We start from the raw sequence: 23183 nt of genomic DNA on the forward strand, positions 1-23183 counted from the left end.
TTTGTTGATATGAAGTTGTAGTATTTTTTTAATTAGATTAGGTTGGTTTGTTGGTGTGTTAAAAATTTGCAAATGTTGAACTTGAAAGTGTTATTTGATGCTTTGTTTTTTCTCGTACTACAAATATTTTATTATATTTGTAGTAATTTTGTAATTACCTTTTTCCATTTTAAAGTTATTAATGGTTAAGATTAATTATTTATACTACTAACTTCGTTAATGAATTATTTAATTTTCTGTTAAAAATGACTATCTTGAAATTGTTCATTTTTTTATGTTTGTCCCATAAAATTAATTTGAAGTTAATTAATTTTTTTTAAAAGAGAAATTGAATGTGAAGTTCCAATAAAGAGATCTTTTGTGATTACATTTTATTAGTTTTGATTTAAAGTTTTATAAAATCGTTTGTGTTATTTAAGTGTGTTGATGTGAAATTTATTTAAAGTTAATAATTTTAATTACATCTTGATTAGTTTAAAATTACTACATTGAAATCGTTAATTTTTTTAAAGTGTTTTAATGTGAAATTGATTTGAAGTTAATTTTTTTAAAAAATAAAGTTTTATTTTGAAGTTCCAGTAATGACTTTTTGTTATACCCATTTTATAATTTATTTGACGTGTTAAAATATTGTTTTTGTAGGTACACAATGAATTCGGTTATAACAGTATTGTATTTCAATGGAAGGGTATATGAAGATAATGATGGTGTAATATTTGAAGGCAGTAGAAAAATGATTCAGATTAAACGTGGAATTAGTTTCAATGCTTTGAAGAAAAAAATTGGAGATAAGGTAAAGTTAAAAAATAATGAAATTATTTCTGCTATCAACTGTAGATTTTTAGTGTTAGGAAAATATATTGTCTTGCAAATTTGTGATGACGAAGACGTCAAAACGATGCTGGAAAGTTTTAAACAACAAGACCAAATGTTAGTTCTAGAATTGTACATAGAAAAGGATGTGACTGGTGGTTCAATGTTTCATTCTGTCAATTTGCTTACATCATGTGGAAATTATTTATCTAATGATGAGACACAACCGGCAACAAATATGAGCAATTTACATATTGACGAAGACGATGATGATGATTATTATCTTGTGTCTAACTCATACATTGAAGAGTCTTTAGATGAAGATGACAGTGTTGACGGTATATCTGATACAGACAATGAAGTCACCAACATTTCTCAACCAGTAAGAATTGTTCACCTAGCAGAAGGTATAATTTGTTGTATAAAAAAATTAGACAATACATTTATTATTTGATGACAATTGTATTTAATGTTAAATAAGTATTATTTTATTTTTTATTTTGAACTGTTAGGTGCACAACGAATTGAAAATTCATTTTGGAATGATGCTTTACATTATAACAATATCAACTGGAGTTATCCTGATGAGGAGGACATTTGCGGTTTGGAGATGCCGTCGACCTTTAATGTTGGTCAAGAATTATATGTTGGCATGGAATTTGATAGTAAAGATGCGGTAAAAAATGCAGTCAAACAATATGTTATGAAGGTGCATAAAAGTTTCAAAGTTGTTGAAAGCAAATCGAACAAGTATGTGGTTTGTTGCTTGAATAAAAATACAGAGTGTCCTTGCCCTTTCTATATGAGGGCAATTTTATCTAAAAAAACAGAAACGTGGAAAGTCACACAATGGGGTGGACCACACACATGTCTGAATATGACCATGACACAAGATCACGAGAAACTTGATTCAGATTTAATTGTCACTTGTGTAGTAGGTACGTATTTTATGTTCATATTATGTTCATTTTTTGTTAATTGTCATTTAAATTTTGTTATGTTATTGACAGGCATGATCAGAGAAGATCCATCAATAAAAAAAATTTTGATTCAAGAGAGGATTAACAGTGAATTTGCATACAAGGTGTCGTACAAAAAAGCTTGGTTGGCGAAACAGAAAGCCATTGCAATTGAATATGGCGATTAGGATGAATCATATGCGAAACTTTCATCGTGGCTAACACACATGCAAAATCATTCTCCTGGATCATATTTTCAAGTACTACATGACGATTTTATCGTTGGGAATACGGTTAGTCGCGAACACCGTCAGTTTCATAGAGTTTTTTGGACTTTTGGCCAATGTAAAGAGGTTTTCAAGTACTGTAAGCCAATCATACAAGTTGACGGCACACATTTGTACGGTAAATACCGTGGGACCCTCTTAATGGCCACATCACAAGATGGAAATGGTGGTGTCCTTCCTCTAGCATTCGCGGTGGTTGAAGGTGAGACGTTGACAACGTGGTCATGGTTTTTGGCACACTTGAGTGAACACGTCACAGATAAAAATGGTATTTGTCTGATATCTGATCGACACGCAAGTATAAAGTCTGATGTCGCTAACGAAGCACTTGGTTGGCAACCTCCCCACGGTTATCATGTCTACTGCGTGCGACACATAGCAAGCAACTTCAATCAGAAATTCAATAATGCCAAACAAAAAGAAATGTTGAAGAAATTGGGTAAGATTTCATATTTGATGATCACGTCTATTTAACTTTGATATATACTTAAAATTGTTATTCATAACTAATTTTATGCAGCCTACACTCCTTACAAGCACAATTTTTATCAAAATTTAGAAAAATTTCATGAATTGAGTCCAGCCATAGCAACATGGATTGATCGCATTTCAAAGGAAAAATGGACGATGGCTTATGATAGAGAAGGACGTCGATATGGCCACATGACAACCAACCTCTTAGAATGTATCAATAAGGTTTTGAAGGATTGTCGCAACATTCCCATAACAACATTGGTCAAATCAACGTATAGTAGGTGTCGAAAGTACTTTGTTGAGCGTGGCCGCCAAGCCCAGAGACAATTAAATGAAGGGAGTATATTGTTCAAAGCTTGTTAAAGAACTTAGAAAAAATCAAGAACAAGCTTGTTCGCACATCGTTCGCGTGTATGACATCCACTCCACAAGGTTTGAAGTAGAGGAGACCTTCAATCCTATTACGCAACGTGGCGGACAAAAGTGGGCAGTTAACTTGAATGTTCATTATTGTCAATGCGGAAGGTATTCTGCGCTTCACTATCCATGTTCACATATTATTGCAGCTTGTGGTTACGTGAGCCTGAACTACTACCAATACATAGATATTGTTTATACAAATGAACACATCTTAAAAGCTTACTCCGCACAATGGTGGCCTCTTGGGAATGAAACGGCTATTCCTCCTTCTAATGATGCATGGACACTTATCCCTAACCCAACTACAATTCGTGCGAAAGGTCGGCCAAAATCAACAAGGATAAAGAATGAGATGGATTGGGTCGAACCATCTGAGCACCGACAAAAATGCAGTAGATGTGGAGCCGAAGGGCATAACAGGCGTCGCTCTCCAATGCAATCTAAGCGTGGGAGTTGTTCAAATCATTGATTTATGTATGTTAGTCGAGTGACTTGTATTTGTTTAAGTTATCTTCCATGTATTGAATTTCTGGGGTTGAATCAATTTGTTAGTTAAAAACATTACTTATTTTGTGTACATTAGCTATTTGTGGGGTTCAATGAATTCATTAGTTAAAAACATAACCATAAACCCTACTCATAACCCCTAATCCAAAACCCTAAGCCTTAAACCCCTAAGCCCTAACCCTAACCCCTAACCCCTAATCCAAACCCCTAAGCCTTAAACATATAAGCCCTAACCCTAACCCCTAATCCAAAACACTAAGCCTTAAAAACCTAAGCCCTAACCCTAACCCCTAACCCTAACCCTCACCCCAAGCCCTAAGCCCATCCCCAAAGCCCTAACCCCAAGCCCTAAGCCACATCCCTAATCCCTAAAACCTAACCCTAACCCTAACCCTTAATCCAAACCCCAAAGCCCTAACCCTACCCCAAAACCCTAACCCTTATTCCAAACCTCTAAGCCTTAACCCTAACCCTAACCATACCACAAAACCCTAACCCCTAATCCAAAACACTAACCCCTAAGCCCTAACCCTAACCCTAACCCTAATCCAAACCCCTAAGCCCTAACCCTAGCCCTACCCCAAACCCTAACCCATAATCCAAAACACTAACCCTTAAACCACTAAGCCCTAACCATAACCCTAACCCCTAATCCAAAACACTAATCCTTAAACCCTTAAGCCCTAACCCTAACCCTAACCCCTAATCCAAAACACTAACTCTTAAACCCCTAAGGCCTAACCCTAACCCTAACCCCTAATCCAAACCCCTAACCCCTAATCCAAAACACTAACTCTTAAACCCTTAAGGCCTAACCCTAACCCTAACCCCTAATCCAAATCCCAAACCCCTAACCCCAAATCCAAAACACTAACTCTTAAACCCCTAAGGCCTAACCCTAACCATAACCCCTAATCCAAAACACTAACTCTTAAACCCCTAAGGCCTAACCCTAACCCTAACCCCTAATCCAAACCCCTAACCCCTAATCCAAAACACTAACTCTTAAACCCCTAAGGCCTAATCCAAACCCCAAACCCATAATCCAAAACACTAACCCTTAAACCTCGAAGCCCTAACCCTAACCCTAACCCCTAATCCAAACCCCAAACCCCTAACCCCTAATCCAAAACACTAACCCTTAAACCCCTAAGGCCTAACCCTAATCCTATTTACAATGATGAACTATGGTCTTAGTTAATGTGGAGTATCTGCACATATGGCGTTGGTGTTTGGCTTTAGTTACTAAAACTACTTATTTTTCATTTGTGTACTTTAGTTTTATTTTTAAACTTTGTTTTATTATTATAGTTTGATGCGCCACATAAACTCTATACATTAGTAAGGCATAATAAATGAGATGCGATAGATTAACTGTCAAAATCAAATGTCTTACAAACAACAAGAAATTTACACAGAGACATAAAAATCAGTCATTATGGTGTCTGTGATGTCGTGAGGATGTGCCACATGGTCGATCCTATCTTCGCGCTTGACGATCAGGATTTCTTCTGTCGCGTTGTCTCCCCGCTTCTGCTTGCTCAGCCTCAGCAGAAAACTCCTGATGCAAATCAACACCTAATAAGTTGCCCATATTAGGTATTGCTCCGGGTACATTCCATTGCGGAGCAAATGGGGCGTTAGGTGTTGCCATGGGGGCTTCATGCTGCTGTGAAGGAGTCACAGTGGGCCATGAAAAATGAGGTTGTGTTTCGGCAACACCACCGAACGAATGTTCGCTCGCAGAAGTATCAGTGTGATGACCTTCAAAAGGATACTGATACATCTGTGAAGGATATTCGAAAAATGTTGTTGGCGTGTAATACATTCCATGACCATGCTCCATCATTTGTTGGGAATATTGCTCCACTTCAACAGACTCCCTTCGTCTGCCTATGCCCCGAGTTTCAACACTTGACTGAAGAATGTGAAACTCTTGTGGTGGGAATTCACGCTCTGATGTTGGACCATGTGACACTGGCTCAGTGATTCTCTCTTGCTCTTCTGATATAATCGCTAACTTATCCACGTAAGGCACGAGATCATCAACTGTCCATGTGTTCCTCCCTTGTGGTGACACCATATACTGTAAAGTCTCCACAACTTCACCCTGCAATTATTAGCGTCAACAAATTAATGCTCATGCTTAAGAAAATAATTAGAAGTTAAACATTGAAAAACAGATAAATACCAATGCAACTGTGTTTGCATTGTTTGGGTCGACAAACATCTTTGTTTTACGCCTATACCACATCATGTAGTCTGAGTTAAAACCCAGTAGGCCCTCCTGTCGAGGATAAACGTCGACCCTAAACTCAGCTCGATTGTTCCACTGACTAATCATTGGGGCCAACAGGTGGAACCAATTCTCATCTTGCTTGCCTTTGAGCGTTATGCCATGAAGATTCTGCGGTTGCGAAGGACACCCGGGAATAGGTTGTTGCAATCCAAATTGTCGTAAAACTCTATCGGGTTGGTGCTACTCAACAACATGGAAACAAATCAGTGGCATCACCGCGAACCAGGCTACACTTCCAACCACACAAATTGGAGGCAACGCTGCCATCCCAGTTGCTGTGTATGGCTCCCAGACAAACTGCATATAACAACACACTTGTCAATTTTCAGTAAAACATAACATATTAAAATTTCATTTAACCAATACATTACGATCTTCTTACCTCATGTCGTTTCATCAAATCCAATTTACGACGAAAAACTCTAAGATCATCATTGCCAATATGCTGATTTCCACGTCGCAGCCACCTACAATAAAAATGAAATCATCATTGTCAACACGTTTCATCATTAAATATTTTCAATTCAAATGTAACTTTTTAAACGACAAACCTGTGTCCAAGTGGTTTATTTTCTATGACGGGAGGCGTCCTCTTTGGAGCCAAAGTCGTGCATCGTTCCCATGCCCACATTTGGATTAAGATGCACATACCTCCGATTGATTTAACTTTGTAATCGGTGGCGCTGCACATCTCTCTATATAAATACGCAAGCATGGCAGGTCCCCACGCATACGTGTTGCACTGTTCAAAGTCACGTAAAAATTGTAGGTACCTTAAGGAAACTCTGCTACTAGTTTTGTTAACAAAGAGGACACCTCCTATGAATCGAAGGATCCACGCACGGGTAAACCTTTGTAATTGTTCAACGTTACCCTCATCAATATTTATGTGAGGAAAATGGTGAGCCAGCCAACTTAATTTTACCACACTGCCTTCAATTTCGCCTTCCTGTGGTCTGACTCTTAATAATTCTTCACACAAATCGGCCCAATCAAGATTTGTTGAACCAATTAATGGTGCCCCGTCAGTACGCAGACCTAATAAAACTGACACATCTTGGAGAGTAATGGTAGTCTCTCCGCATCTCAGGTGAAACGTGTGGGTTTCGGGCCTCCATCTTTCAATGAACGCACTAATTAAGGCCGCATTTATCTTTAGGTATCTCATCTTCATGATCCAATAAAACCCAGATTGCCGAAGCAGAGAAACAATTTTCTCTGGTATTTGTTCTTCACCTTGATACGTCGGGACTGCTCGTCTGATGTGTAGTTTTCTGTCTGGTTCCCCATTCCAAACATGTTTTGAAACATGCTTGGATTGCATCCACAAGACGTCACCATCAATTGGACCAGACCTAGTTTGTATACTTGATGAGCATGACGACGGAGATGCCATTGATCCTAAAAAATAAAATATAAAACAATTAATTGACGATAAAATTTATACATTAATTATACATACACAAATTAAGTATATTTACAAAAAATTTAATTAAAATAAGGGAAATTTAAATGTATTATACAATCACAGAAATTTAAATGTATTATACAAAATAAATTAAATCACATCCAAACACAATTTTACATAAATAACAATTTATATTTTTTTTAATTTCAATAATAAAATATATTATACAAATAACCTAATTCATATATATTCTATAAATAAATTAAATTACATACAAATATAAATTTAAATATATAAAATAATATTTATATTTTTGACTAAAAATTAAAATAATATATATACAAAATTAATAATTAAATTTTCGACTAAAAACTAACGTAATATAAAAAACTAAAAATTATAAACTAAAACTAACGTAATATAAAAAATTAAATTCTAACCTAATTTAAAATTAATAATTTATACTACATAAAATTATTCTTAATCTATCATATCAAATATTTAAATTAAATATAATTTACCATATACAAAATTAATGACTTTAAATAATTACGAGTAAAATAATTTAACATACAAAATCAATAATTTTAAATACGTAAAACTATTATAATTTAAATATAACATATGAAACTAATAATATCTAAAACTACCGTAATATAAAAAATTTAATACTAACCTAATTTAAAATTAATAATTTACACTACATAAAATTATTCTTAATCTATCATATCAAATATTTAAATTAAATATAATTTACCATATACAAAATTAATAACTTTAAATAATTATGAGTAAAATAATTTAACATACAAAATCAATAATTTTAAATATGTAAAACTATTATAATTTAAACATGACATATGAAACTAATAATAACTAAAACTAACATAATATAAAATATTTCATTCTAACCTAATTTAAAATTAATAATTTCCAGTACATAAAATTTTTCTTAATCTATCATATCAAATATTTAAATTAAATGTAATCTACCATATACAATATTTAAACTAAAGCTAATCTAAAATTAATAAGTTATGCTACTTCAAACTATTTCTAATCTATTATACAAAAAATTTCAACTAAACCTAATCTATCATATAAGAATTTAAATTATTCCTAATCTACCATATAAAATTAATAACTTAGAGTATGTAAAACTATTCCTAATTTATCATATAAACCTAAATCTAATCTACCATATAACATTAACAATTCAAACTAAACTATACAAAATTATTATCTTATAGTACCTAAAACTATTCATTTATCAAAATATAAACATCTACATAAATAAAACATATAAAATATATTCAATATATAACTTGCAAGCTTTTAGAAAATGGAAGAACACAAAGTGAACAACACCACCAGCTACCTCTCTCAACACAAGCAAGCACCTTCTTTTTCACCTTCACGACACAAATTTTACAAGGAAGCGCAACCACCACCCTCTCTGCACTTGGGTTTTTAAATCCCACCTGAAGCTGAACGCGCTACCACCACTAACGCCTCCCTCACATGCAACTCGCCAGCTTGGGTGGCGCCTTCCAGCTACGGCCTGACCAGCTGCAGGTGCTGCAGCCTACGCCTGCAGCTCTGCAAAGCTGAAGTCGCTGGTCAAACCAGCGCTTCCATGCACCTCCTGGACGCGCCAATAGGAGTGGCGACATGTAGCCAGTGTCGCCAGTTGTAGTGACGACATGCCACGTGGCTCGTCCCTGTTGAAGGCGTCAGTGGTGATGGCGCCATGCATGGCCTTGTACGTAAAAAACAACACCTGGGGGAAAAAAACTTTCAAAACAGCCCTAGTTTGAGAAATTCTTTGTAAAAGAACCCCAAACTGAGAAATTTGCCTAGTAGAGGACTGTGTGCTGTGTAGAATTCTACTCCTTTATAACTCGTGTTCACAACTTTGGGGGTTCTTCTATTATTATTTTAAATTACTATTCTGGTTTCTCTTTTTATTTAAATTATCTAATATTTAATCATTTAATTTGATCCATGGGAAGGTTAGAATTTGACTTTTTTAACATGATAAATAATTAATAAAAATATTATATTATTATTTCATTTTTAAGCAATTTATATAAATATTTTAAATAAAATTTATAATCAAACAAACATATTTTATTCACCTATAAAAATCATGATTTTTAAAATTTGATTTTTAGAGATAATGATTTTTGAGCATGAAAAAAATTTTCCGATACCAAATAATCCCCTAAAGATACTTCATATAAAAATCTTAGCCTAATGTTTTGATGTTTGAGCATCTTTACTTTCGCTTATCTAATACTAATTATTTATTTTTAATTTTTAATTTTAAGTTTAATTAAATCCTAAAAGTTAATTTGTAAAATGAATCTCATTCACTCACTTATACATTTTATATTAAAGGTCACTTTCAATCGAACTCAATTTTAAAACTAAATTTATGAGAGAAGAGAATATTCTTTTATTTGTATATTCTATTTATTTATTTTTTGAATTTTTTCAATATATCTTCTTATGGCTAATAATATTGGACTTAGTGCATTATGATTAAATTTAGGATAGGCTTTCATATTTTAGATTTTGGTTTCTCCAGCATGATGAGAGGTTAGAAGTTTTATTTCTTTCTTCTAGTGCACTTTTTATTTTTTTCGCTTAACTTTTCAAGGAAGTAGCGCGTAACAATAAGGAGCAGTGGAGAGCGCGGGAAAGCTTTGACAATTGCACAGGGAAGTTGTTACAATCAATAAAAATGGGACACATCACACATGGCCTAATCAGTAAATGGTAAATAGATAGACTTCATCCTCCGTTTTGAGGATTCTTCTTGTTTCGTGAAACTGCGCTAAGCCACTAACTCTATTTGTAGCCCAACAACCCCAAATATAAGTAGGATATACATAAAAAAAAATTAAATTGGTCTATATACGAACATATGTTACCAATTCGATTATTGTCATCATATGTTAATTTCCTTATACATTCTTAATGTAGTCCAATTTAATAACATATATAGAAACCAAACTAAAAATGCATAAAGGAATTAACGGTGGCATAGACTAAATCAGTATGATTTAATAAGTTTTTAGTGTAGGATTTAACCAATAAACAAATTGTTATAAGGAGAAACACAATTTAATAAACTTTTTGTTCATACATCCTCAGCAAAAACTGCCTTCTTATTTTTACCCCTACCAAATTAGAAGCAATACACAAATTTAAGTTGAAGATCGTCAAGACTCAAGATTGCACCATTACTACTTAAAAACGAGGAAATAAATATTCAAGAGAGAAATTCCATAACTAGTAATCGAAGCACTAACAGTATGCATTTATCCAGTCTCCTGCCATAAGAATGAAAGAAAAAATAAAGAACAAAAATCAGATATAAGTAAGGGATTAAATCCGAAACCTTAAGGATTGCACCAGCTCCAAACCATACATCGCCTGTCACTTTTAGACTATCAAGCTCAACAGTACAGGGGATTGACTTGAATCGGCTCAAGAAGTTGCTAACTTGTGAAGGAGAGTGGGAATGTCAAACTCATATTCACCACCTAACACAAAGTTAATAGAAATATTGCTCTTAACCTTCTTAAATTCTGGCCCTAATTCAATGGAAGGATTTTCCCTAGCTTGGTTCCTAATAACCAATTGAAAGAACATGAACTGAATTTGAAGGAAAAAATAGTTTCCGGAAAATTCTCCTTGTGCAATATTATGCATTGATCAATAATTAAAAAAGATTACAAGAGTTGTTATATATACAATCAAAGCTAAGGTTAGGAAGATAACTAACTAAGTAATGGCAGAGAAATCATCTAATCTTAATACTCCCTCTCAAGGTGGGCAATGTATATCAACAAGGCCCAGCTTGCACACGTTTTGCTTGAAAGGAGTAGGATACAAGGCCTTAGTAAACATATCAGCAAGTTGACATCCAAAAGGAACATAAGACAAGAGAATGAGTCCTTCATGAATCTTGATTCGAATCAAATGACAATCCACTTCAATATGTTTTGTTCTTTCATGAAAAGAATGATTCTTTGCAAGCTGAATTGCAGATTCATTATAAAAAAAAGTGCAAAAAGGAATAGGAATGGAGAGATGAAGATCACCACAAACATACTTTATCCATTGTAATTCACAAGCAAGAGAAGTAAGAGCTTCATGCTCAGCTTAAATAGAGCTCCTGGCAACTGCTGATTATATCTCAGAATTCTTAAGGCTAAGTGAGGAGTTCTAGGGAAACGAACTGTCTGGCTTGTTGCAAAGCAAAAGCAATGTCTGATCGGGTATTGGTTAAATAAAGAAGTCTTCCAATAAGCCTCTTGAAAGAAGTGACATCCTCTAAAAGATCTCCCTCATCAAAGTTCAATCTAATAGAAGCATTGGCAGGAGAATTGACTAGTTTGCCACCAGTAAGACCAAATTCAGAAAGTATTTCTAAGCAATACTTTCTTTTATTCAAAATCAAGTCAATCTTAGATCGTGCAACCTCAAAGCTCAAGAAAAACTTTAAATCACCCAAATCTTTGATGTGAAACTGATCATGAAGCTATTGTTTGAGTGCAAAAGAAGAAAAAGGAGTTGGATTTGTTGAGGAAGTCAGAAATGAAAAAAGAGCCAAAAGTTGTTGCAGCGCGGTGGTTTATTGGTGTCGTGGTGGCTTGTCATGTGCCTGTGTGGAGGAAACGAACAAGGAACTGAGGAAGCACAACATTGCATAACTGTTTTAGGAATATATAGGATTTTTATTTATGTTATTTTTAAGTGACGGGGCGGGTTTGGGTTCGGGTTCGAGTCAGGGCAGATGTTAGTAATCCATACCCCTCCCCGCTTTTGGTTATCGGAAAAAATTCGAACCCAAATCCATACCCGATCAACTCGAGTATTACCCTTCAAAGCCAGGACGGATTTAGACGGATACCATAGGTACAAATTTTATTACCATGTCTATTCACATCACCTATAAAATATAAAATTAGTCATTCATTTGCAATCCAAGTCCAACCAAAAGTGGTATGAAAAGCACTACGTTTCCAAAATAATTATGATTTTATTTTTATTTTTTATCTCTCAAGAAAATATTTGTTAATAACAACTCTTAAATATATTTCGTTGTCTAGCGAACCATAATATTTATGTGGGGGCTTATTTCCCAAATAATAGATAGAGTTTGTTTAGTGAAAATAGGTCAAATTGTTGGATAAAGATTTATGGTCTAGTTTACGTTAGGTTAAGTTAGACTAGATTAGATCGAGTTTTTTTAGGAAATAAATTAGATGAAGACTTTTATAAAAACTCATTTAATTAAAAAATATTTTTTCTTATTCAAAAAATATTTTAAGCCTAACAAGTCAATTTATTTAAATAAATATAAATGTTATTTTTCTAATATTATTTTTTATAGGACTTACAATATTATTATTATACTGATTTTTTACAATGTATTAAAATCATATAATTATTTACTTCCTTAAAAATATTAAGTATGTTGACATATATAAAAGTCAACTTTATAAATTTATTAAACTTATGTCCTATGTAAAGACATTATTGCAAAATACTAGAATTTCAAATAAGTTATTATGAAGTCCATATTAAAGCTTAAAAATAAATTTGTATCATATAACTTTTTTGTTGGTGAATTTTGTATCATATAACCAAGTTAGACTCTCATAAATTTTAACTTATCTATTTCCGCTCTCGTCCCATGTCCTGACTAGAATAGCAGTGCTTTTAAGTTTCATATTCTATAGTTTATTTAACAATTCTTTTTGTCGTTAGTCTATTAGCCTATTTAAAAATATGCATATTTATATAAAAAATCAAACTGGTCAAACTAAACTTTTAAAAATGTCAGGTAAAATGTATAAAAATCTGTGACAAGTAATAAGTTAAACTTAGACATTAAATTATTTTAAATAAAGTCTTGTTTAACACAACCTTTTTTCACCTCTATGTGCAACTTTAATTAACGCTTAGGCCTGTTACAGATGTTAACGAAATTGCAACATTTTTTCATACCATAGAAATCAATATTTTTTGGTTCAAACACCACCGTTCATCGACATGATTATAACACCAATTAATGCTGGCCTTTGAAATTATTTCAGGGAAGTGCAAAATGAGGAATTTCCCCCTCCACCCGATGTATGGTTGTGTTCGTTAATTACTGGCTCATATCTATACAATAAAGCCATAATATTTGTTTTATCTAAAAAAAAGCTTTTTTCATAAAAAAAAAACATTTTAATAATAAGAAATTAATGGACTCAAACCCTGAAAGCATGGAGTCAGATTCTTATGTCCTTTGGCCGTTTTTTCTGGTGCTTTTAATCTTCTTCTTTTTTCAGTCCAAGAGCTCATCTGCTCATGCATTAAATTGAGAAAATACATTTATAATATTTGTTTCTTTTAGAATGTGTTCTAAAACACAATTTTTCTTAAGTAAAGAAAAATCTAATAGCACTAACTCTGTTAGTTTGAATTTTTATACATATAAAGTTCAAGTTTGAAACCAAACGGAAAAAAAATAGTTAATTATCTGCTAATAAAATTCGTTTATAAATTATAATATGAAATATTGTGACTTTTACTTAAATGTACACGAAAACCATAGCAACGATGAGAAAACAAAAAAAATATTAAAAATGTACCAAAATATGTAGTTTGAGTAAAATTAAATTTAAATTATTAAAAAGTTATTTAAAAGGTTTAAAAAATTATATAAAAATTATTGAATCACCTTTAATATTATTTATATTAGAAAAAAAATTATTTTATTAACATTAAAACTAAGGATCCATCTTAAGTAGTTTTATATTTTAAGTTTTTAAATTTTTTAAAATTAAAACTAGGTTTTAGTTTGTAGTTTCAGTTATTTTTGTTTTAGTTTTAAAAGTATGTTATCAATCATATAATTTTTCATTAAAAAATTAATGAAAAAGATGCAAGACTCTCCACATAAGATTATGATGAACTGATATGGAATGAGACTAGAGCATAATAGAATAGATTCAAATTATTTAAGGATTTTTGCATGGTTAAGTCCAAATCATGTCATGATTGAATTAGGTTAAAAAGACCTAAATTTAATTTGTGATCAAAATTCAATGTTGAAGCCCAACAATTCATTGAGTGGGTTTGGATAGGACAAATCAAATAATTGATGGTTGAGTTATAATGGATTTGGCCAAACAATCCATATTTAATATAATTTTCTAAAATGAGGTCCAATGAAACCATAATGTGGATCAAGTTTTTGTAGGTTAAGATTAGATTCAATGTGCTTAAAATTTAAAGTCTAAGTCCTACTTTTCATAGAGGGTTATGATTGGGTTGTGCCCGTTGTGAGCCAAATATAGGTTGTAAGCTAGAACGGGTTGAGTCAAGAACATTCAAAATCAATTTATACTTTCAAAGAAGTTCAATTCCACTAAAATCGATATTGTTTGCAGAAGATTTTATAGGTTATTCTAATATTGAGGAAAAAGTACTCAATTGAATTTGTGCTAAAAAATAAAGCCCAAGGCTAACATTTTATCAAGAGGATTTTGGGTTGGGCCTCACAAGCTCAATATGAATCAAGAAAAAAACTAAAATTTAATTTTGACTTTTAAAACGAGATCCAATAAAAGTCTAATTTTTACAAATTTTTGTTGACTAGGCCGAGATTACAGCATGATTGAGTTGAGCTAAAATGCTCGAATTTAGTTCACTTTCCAAAATTTAAAGCTTGAACCCTACATTTTATTAAACGAGTTTTAATCTGTCTAGTTGCGGACTTGATGAAGGTTGCAAGCTATATACTGTAGCCGGTTAAGCCAAAAAAAAAAAGCTTACATTTATTTCAAATTTCTATAATAAGGTCCAAGTCTAAAGAAAGTTTAACTTTGTACAAACTTTTACAACAAACTAAGTCTAAATCAAGACACAATCGAATTAGGCTAGAAAAATATAGAGTTAACTTATGCTTAAAAATTAAAGCTCAGGCTTCTCTGATTTTATTAAAACTAGAGTTAGTATAAATTGACGAAGTAAAGCTATAATTCTAATCGAAGAATGATATAAGAACATCTAAATGTAAATTTTGTCCTAAAACGAAACCAACTAACATTGTAACATGCGTTTGACAATTTGTACCATCAACAATGATGGCCAAAATGACCTTACCCCATTAACCAGGATTCTTCTAACTCAACAAATAACCACATGGGCCCAAACTCAAACCTCCCCATAGGTTTTGGAAAAGAAAAAAAAAAGGTATGAATTAAAACGAATGGCAAACGACAGAAGACCAAGTTGGGGCAATAATACAAAAAACAGTGGTTTGTGTTTGGAATTGGAGCAAGAATATGATTTAATGCGGCCTTATCAGTGTTGTACGTAGCTGACATTATGCAAAATTGTAATGGACTGCACAAGAAGATAAAGGTGCAGGTGTGGCAAATTCATGATTCTTCTGTGTGCAGAAATATGTCGTGTAAGTTACTCACATGCATGCAACCTATCTTATACAAATTTTTAGAAAATAAGAAAGAAAACGGAAATAAAATAATGTATTTTTTTCAATAATTATCGGTGAAAGTAGACTTTAATTACCAATAACATTGGCAAGCTGTTAGTTTTCTTTAACTATAATCTTGAATTAATGCTGGAGCACATGAAACAATCTTTTGAAGCAAATTAAAGAAGGATCTATTTCTTCAGCTGTCTCACAAAGCTGTGGATCCAAATGAAGCTTTCCAAGTAATTAAGAGTGACCCCATTTCGTTGCACATCTTCACTTCACCACCACTCTATCAAATACTTTACTGCAAGCAATTTGATCTCTCATCTATGCCTTAACTAATTTTGTAACATCGTTTTCGTTATGCTCCACCATTATCTGGAACTTCACAAAACTGAAATTGATCTATGAGGGATTGGCACTAGCCACTCATGCTCATATAGAAGCAAATTAAGAGAGTCCTAAAGGAAAAGGGAAAGAAATAAAGTATACATACACTCAGTTGGCATTCTGAGGGATCATGTCCATTCTCCATGGAAAAAGATCTTTTTGTGTTGAAGAGAAAAGAGAAAAGTTTAGTGACAAACACCAAACTTGTGATGACAAGCAAAGAATACACTAACATCGATCATAAAATTAAAGCTAGCTAATTAACACATGTTATAGCTCAAGTGATAACCAACTTAATTAGTTTTCCTTAACAAAAATAAATGAGGAGCATTTTATCCTCATAAATGAGTCTACCCTATTCCACTTTAGATTAAACCCATCTTAACAAAAATAAATAAATAAAAACTTAGATTAATTATATTGTGGCTTCTAGATGCCGAAAATTAATATCAAAACGAAAAAAATTATACTATACTCGAAGGAAAGGCCAAACACCAAACTTGACTACTTTAAATTAACGAGTTTGTTTAATTTCCTTTTCGGTGTGGAAGAGACATTTTTCTTTTGGAGACAATTAATGGTCAAGTTGGGTCCATATATAAATTTCCAACTAATCAATACCTTTCAAGCATGAATGTTCATGCCCATAGTGTCCGCTATACTTTACTTGGACAAAGAAAAAATAGCATCCTTCACTATAAGAAAGCATTTTTTTTCTCTTTTCTAATTTAAGAAAATTACACCACCTTGAATCTTAGACAGCTTGAGTTCAAAAATGGGGCTTGATGGAAGATTCCAAAGATGAGGGGACATGTGAAGGGGGAACAAGCTCAATAAATAAAGAAGGTGGGCTTCTTTGCATTTTTGTGCTAATGAGACGTCATAATTTTTCAACAAATCTCAGTGTACACTAGTCTTTTATCTTTAAAAAGAGGGCTGTGGCAGCTGTAATGACTAATGACTCATGATACTTGAGAATACTCATTTTCCTTTAGGGATTTAAAAAGATGATTAGGTTAATTAGGCTTAAAGAACGACAAACAGATCATGGAAAGGTTGAACTTGTTGGCCAAAAGTTTTAAAATGTTAAACTAACAAAACGGACAGTATTTTATGGTTTTCAGCTTCATAACATTGATCAAGCACGAAAAGTATTGTATTGTTGTTGTCGTCTTTCTTTTGTTTAGGAAAAAAAGTATTGCATTTTTAATCCAAAACATAATGTGTAGTTTTAAATACATTTTTCCAATGCATATAGCCATGTTATGCTTTTTTCTTTCTATTTTTTTTGTCTTCTTAATCCTCTCTTTTTTTCTTGAGGATGTTGCATAATCTGCATTTATTGGATATAATATAACAATTAATACATAATGTCCTCTGGAAAGTAGGTTAACATCACACGCATAAAGTTTATCAAGATGATTTAATATTTACATACCAAAATAATTAAAGGGGGAGAAAAATTGGAACCAGAAGAGGGGGGAGGGGGGGTATACCCTACTATGCCAAACATGCGAACACCAATAAAGTGACATAAGGCAGCATCATTTTCATCGAAGTGTATGTCTTAGTCCAAGTTTGAAAACTTAAGCAAATTCTATCACCCTACCGTGGAAGAAAACACGACCTTCAAATCATGAACTTATTTATTTTGATAATTTTCCTTAACTGTTGATCTTGGTACAGATATAAAAAGAAGGTAGACTGGTGTCCAGTAATAATCATGACCAAAGTGAACATAATTATTTAGCAAATATCATGATATTTGTATGTTACAGTTATTTAATCAAATATCATGGTATTTATATATTGCATATTTGTCTATGTCACTCCAATTTTTGTATGATTTCATTTTTTGTACAAGGTCCTTACAAGTCTGAAGATGCTAGACAGAAATTAAATATGATATACAATATTTTGTTTATAAAAATTGATGTAACTATGAAATAATTAATGTGTGATTAGAATATAACTTCTCACACAACAATTATGAAAATTTCTGGACTTATTAGCTGCAAACAAACAAAAGATGTATACAATTATAAGTAATTAAGAAATTGGTTGTACAAAACTAACAAATATGAAAGTTTAATTTAAGAGAAACAAGTTGCACAGTATTATAAATTACTATCAGTGGAAGTTGCCTTAGTTTTTGCCAAGATATATCAGCATTCATTTATCGATTACATAATTTGGAGAGATGAAATTTAATTAGAATTATTAATTATAAGCTTAATGACGTAGAGGAATCTTATGAACCACAAGGTTAGATATAGAGGAGAGGGCCCAAACATTTTCAACCGTTAAATGTATGAGTTTCTTGCCGCTGATCTGGTCCCCAATAAAGCTAGTCACTTTGCCAAAGCTCACAGCTACATAATCAACTTTTTTTATATATATAATTATTTCATACTTTTTTGTTTTTAATGGGAAAACTTTAGTGGCACCTTAATCCTAATAATCCTCCTAAATCATTGAGACCACCATACCAGCTCATGTGATACAGTCTGTCAAACATCTATGTTTCTGCTTTTTTGTGTGGAAAACTAGTTGTTCTTCTTCCTAAAAGTTTAACTGGCTTTCCTTCTTTTCCTGGAGTTGTTGCCAACCAAATTATTCCCTTCTTCACTTACTATCTTCTTTATTTCTTTCTCCACCTGAAGTTCTCCACAACTTGGAAGGTGATCAGCTTCAAGAATTTTCCATCATGGCTACTGAGACTTCTGCATCTGATCATGCTTCTACTATTGATGAGGTTTGTTCATATTTTAATTTTCTCAGTTTCAAATCTCTTTGTATATGATCTTGAACTTCTTTCTATAGAACTATCTGTGTGACTGTGTGCTCAATTCTAAGCTGAAGCAGCTTATATATCTTTACTCAGTGGATAAGTATCAACAGATTTTGCTGATATTTTTTTTTTGAAACATGCTACACACATGGATTTATTTTCATAAAAAAATTCATGGATATAGAGAAAAGTAAGAAAAAAAAAAAGAAGGTTTGTTCTGTTTTGTCACTTCATTTTTTTACTTTTTTTTTCATCAACAACCATAATTTATTAGTAAGGATTTTTTTGTCATAGATTATTAAGGATTCATAATAACTTTCGTATTCATTAAAAATGTTACTCATTTATGTTTTATTTTTTAATTTGTAGAGGACCTAGTGAGAGTACATATATATCAAAATATTGTAAAAATGAAAAACGAAATGAATTTGATCATCATTTGTCCTCGTTCAAGAAAAATATACCTGTAGTATACTAAAGACGGATCTAGAAAATAAGTATGATGAAGCAAAAATAACTAATTAAAAATTAATTATATTTATTCTTAATTTGATTTTCCTCAATTAAATGTATAAATCTCTTAGCAATTTATTCTTATACATAAAAGGTTTAGAAATTTCACGTAAAACTAATGCAAGTTTAAGACCATAATGTCGTAGAGTTTTATGAGTAATGTTTTCTTAGTAATAACTAATAAGGCTCACAAATAATAATAAAGTTAATCTTGATCATCTTAAATAATGAGAAAGTTTTGTTAATTTATAGTATAACCTAAAGGGACAAACTGGATTCAAATTTGTTGTTATTTTTCAAACTCTTTTAAAGTTATGGTATTCCTCAAATAACTCTAGACACTATTTCATTTTATTTTTGTATATAAAAATTTGTGAATCCAACATATTCTTTATCTAAATGAAAAAATGTAAGGGGGGCAAGATAAAAAATGAAGAGTATCAAACATAAATCAAATAAAACTGTGTGCAATAAAAGAATTTTGCAACGTGCCTTCCCTCTTTTTCCGTCATTGCCAGTAGTAAGTAGAGTGTTATGTAAGATAAATAGATACCCTTTTGATAAAGAGATGCAAGATCAACGTACCACCCACTGTTTTCATTGCATTTGCAACAGAAATAGTTGTGTCCCTTGAATATGAATATGAATTTGGTGCAAACCAAGGTTCTAGTAGTACCTATATCTTTGTATTTTTTGGTACCTGTACGAGTATTGTTAATTATGGAGAATAATTTTTTTGCTCTCACCTGCCTTGTTATATGAGCAAATGCTCTCGTATCAATTTTCCATTATTGTTGATTGGACATGACGGGAAAAGCTGTGATTTCTGTGCCATGTCTTTCTAACGTACCCTACTAGTTCCAAATTCTACCGTGTTTCGTACTTTGTTTTTTGTTCCTACATTCATTGTTTGTTAATGTTTTGTTCATCTTTATTGTATAGCAATATGTGAAGAATGAAAAGGACGAAGGCATTGCACAAAAGATGGCTTCTTTAGCAAATGAAGATGAAGTCAAACATGACAAGCCTGAGGATGAGGATACTCCTTCATCAAAGACAGAAGAAGATGAGGTTGCTGCAGTTGAGATCGAAAAATCTGAAGATTCTCCGGCATTAGAGGCTTCTGCTGAAGATAGTGTGAAACATGACAAGGTTGAGGATGCACAAAGTGCAACATCACCCCCAACAGATCACAAGGTTGAACCTGCTATTACTATAGAAAAGACTGAAGATTCTGTGCCATCTGTTGCAGTTGAAGACAATGTAAAGGAGGAGAAGGAAGTGGTTCCTGACTCACACAGTATCAGTGACATTGAACCAGTTCATAAGGCACCATCCACAGAACCCGCTGCGGAGGAAACACCACCACTGGAACTAGAAAAGGAACCAAGCAACACAGATGAGACTAGTCCTCTGACAGAATCAGAAGGAGGGGTGCTGAAAGAAGCTCAAGTTTTGGAAACATGTGCCCAAGTGGAAGAGAAGCCTGAGCCTGTGTCTACACCTGTGGCTGCTGAAGTTGATGAAAGCCAGAAAGAACCAGAAAAGCAATCATTGGAACAAAGGGTAGAAGAGGAGAAACCAGACACATCTGTAGTTCCTCAACACTCAGAAGAAAGCGGTGATGCCACAGAGGTCAAAACAAGAGAACTAGAATTTGAGGCAGAGGTATTGGAAAAGACTAACAACTCTGAAACAGAGAAACCAGAGCCTGTGGAAGCTGAAGTTGCTGAAAGCCAGAGAGAAGCAGAGAAAGCAGAGCCTGTGGCTGCTAAAGTTGATGAAAAACAGAGTGAAACAGTGAAAGCAGAGCCTGTGGCCGCTAAAGTTGATGAAAACCAAAGTGAGCCAGAAAAACAAGAGAAAGAAGAGAAGCCTAAGAAAGTTGCTCCTTTAACAGAAGCTGAAAGTGCAGAGCAAGAAGGAAATATAGTTGAGGCTCACCCTCCCAAAGACTCAGGTATTGAGGATGTGAAAGACACTGGCAACTCGGAGCCAGAAGCAGTTCCTGAAAAAACAGAGAAACCAGAACCTCTGCCAACTGAAGTGGAGGAAAAGCCAAGAGAACAACTACAAGTAGATGAGGAAGTTGCAGAAGCTAGTAAGGAAATGGAAACTAAGAAAGAAATTGTGATTGAGACTGCCAAGAGTGAAGGAACATCTGACGACACGATCAAGGAAGAGAAAACTGAGAAAGAGGAGGAAACTAGCCTCACTGTAAATGCCACACAAGTTTCATCAAATGCGGAACCTCAAGAAAATCCTGTGGAAACTTCTTCTGAAGTTGTGCTTGAGACTTCCAAGAGTGAAGGAGCTCTGGATGACACGGCCAAGGAAGAGAAAACTGACAAAGAGGAGGAAACTAGTCTCACTGTAAATGCTGCACAAGTTTCTTCACAAGTTTCTCCTGAAGCAGCAGAAAAGATTGTTGAAGAGGTTGATGACAAGAAAGAATCAAGCATTTCCAATGTGATCGAAGCGGAATCAAACGAAGCCGCTGACATCATAAAAAGTCCAGAGCAAGCCTCCATTGATGAGGAAGCTAAAACTGACCTAAACGAAGAAAGAGAGATTTATGTTCCTGCTGCTGTGGAGGAAAAGGTTGCTGTTGATGTTGCTGCAAATGATGATGTTGACAAGAAGGAACCTGAAGCACCTAATAATGCTGTCCCTGAATCCTCTCAAGAGGAAGTGGTTGAAAGCAAAAAGGTTGAGGAACAGAACGAGGCAAAGGCAGCTACAACTGAAGCAGCAGAGAGTGTAAAAGTTGATAAAGTAGTTGATGACAAGAAGGAAGAGAAAACTGAGACAAAGGTGGAAGAAATCTCTAGAGCTATTAATGAACCTGTTAGAGAAACATTGGCATCTAAATTTGAAGAGGAAAGTGTTGAACCTGGAGCGGATAAGGTAGAGAAAGAACAAACTGTGGAGCCTGAGAAAACTGAGGTTCAAGCCACCAAGGAAAATGATGCAACAAAAACATCCAAGGACCTTCCAAAAGAAACTCCAGCCAAACCAGCTCAAAAGCAATCAAATAACATCATTTCAAAGGTTAAGCAGTCACTAGTGAAAGCAAAGAAAGCTATCACTGGAAAATCTCCATCCTCCAAAAACCTTTCCTCCGAGCCCAAGGGCGATATTAAAGTCAAATAATGGAACTGACTGAACAAGTTTGCAGCATTAAGTATTTACTTTCTCTTTCTTTTCTTTTCTTTTTTCATTGTCGTGGCGCATAGCATTATAGCATATTTGTTGGTTTTTATACATTGTAATTTTTCTCTTGAATTTGTTTGAATGCAAAAGGGTGTGCAGAATGTAGTGTATATAGATGAACTAGGCCATGCATTAGGCAGTGCTGTAAAATTTGATTGTTTTGTTCTGTTTTATTCTTTTGGATAATATGCATTGTGTTTTTGTTTGTTGTTGATAAACGAGGAAGGCAATTTTAACTTATTGTTCTGTTTTATTCTTTTGGATAATATGCATTGTGTTTTGTTATGGTAGGTAATTAATGAATATGATCGAGACCAACAATTCACATAGATAAGTTTTCTACCAAACAATTCTCTTTTTTCACTTTTCACCTCTTTGGGTTCTCACTTTCATTTCCCTCTCTTTCAACTCTACCAAACAACTCCTAAGAAACCAAACCAACCCATCAACGCCTCTAAAAAGTGTTGTAAAAATGCTTGACATTAGCTAGTTTTAAATCCTCCCTTCAACAGTCAGGCATGGCTCCAAATTAGTTGAATCACCCAAGAGAAGAACCAAAACCCCCCACAATGAGTCCTTGATAGAATTTTTACCTCAACT

General features: G+C 33.4%; 1 protein-coding gene and 1 long non-coding RNA gene across 3 annotated transcripts; one reads left to right on the forward strand and one right to left on the reverse strand.

Moving 5' to 3' along the window:
- Positions 1 to 15791: 15791 nt before the first annotated feature.
- Positions 15792 to 16521, reverse strand: LOC121174272 (uncharacterized). The gene is made up of 2 exons (XR_005890242.1): positions 16173 to 16521; positions 15792 to 16070 (listed from the first exon to the last, which is right to left on the reverse strand). It is a non-coding gene; the product is annotated as an uncharacterized lncRNA (long non-coding RNA).
- A 169-nt stretch (positions 16522 to 16690) lies between these two features.
- Positions 16691 to 22823, forward strand: LOC100776005 (neurofilament heavy polypeptide). 2 transcript variants are annotated; one of them, XM_003555122.5, is made up of 3 exons: positions 16691 to 16912; positions 18730 to 18821; positions 20313 to 22823. In XM_003555122.5, exons 1-3 carry the CDS (start codon positions 16852 to 16854, stop codon positions 22521 to 22523), a joined length of 2364 nt encoding a protein of 787 aa, XP_003555170.2. In that variant the 5' UTR covers positions 16691 to 16851; the 3' UTR covers positions 22524 to 22823. The 2 variants fall into 2 exon arrangements, with proteins under 2 accessions (XP_003555170.2, XP_040869109.1); XM_041013175.1 differs by lacking the exon at positions 18730 to 18821 and having other exon boundaries at positions 16716 to 16912.
- The last annotated feature ends 360 nt before the right edge of the window (positions 22824 to 23183 follow it).

The sequence above is a fragment of the Glycine max genome, chromosome 20 (assembly GCF_000004515.6).
Source record: "Glycine max cultivar Williams 82 chromosome 20, Glycine_max_v4.0, whole genome shotgun sequence".
NCBI classification, from domain to species: domain Eukaryota; kingdom Viridiplantae; phylum Streptophyta; class Magnoliopsida; order Fabales; family Fabaceae; genus Glycine; species Glycine max.

Excerpts from the sequence above, each read along its gene's own strand:
- LOC100776005 (XM_003555122.5), top strand. The coding sequence starts at position 16,852 with ATGGAAGATTCCAAAGATGAGGGGACATGTGAAGGGGGAACAAGCTCA. Across the intron at positions 16,913-18,729 it reads AAGCTCAATAAATAAAGAAG|TTCTCCACAACTTGGAAGGT; the intron begins GTGGGCTTCTTT and ends CTCCACCTGAAG. Across the intron at positions 18,822-20,312 it reads ATGCTTCTACTATTGATGAG|CAATATGTGAAGAATGAAAA; the intron begins GTTTGTTCATAT and ends TTTATTGTATAG.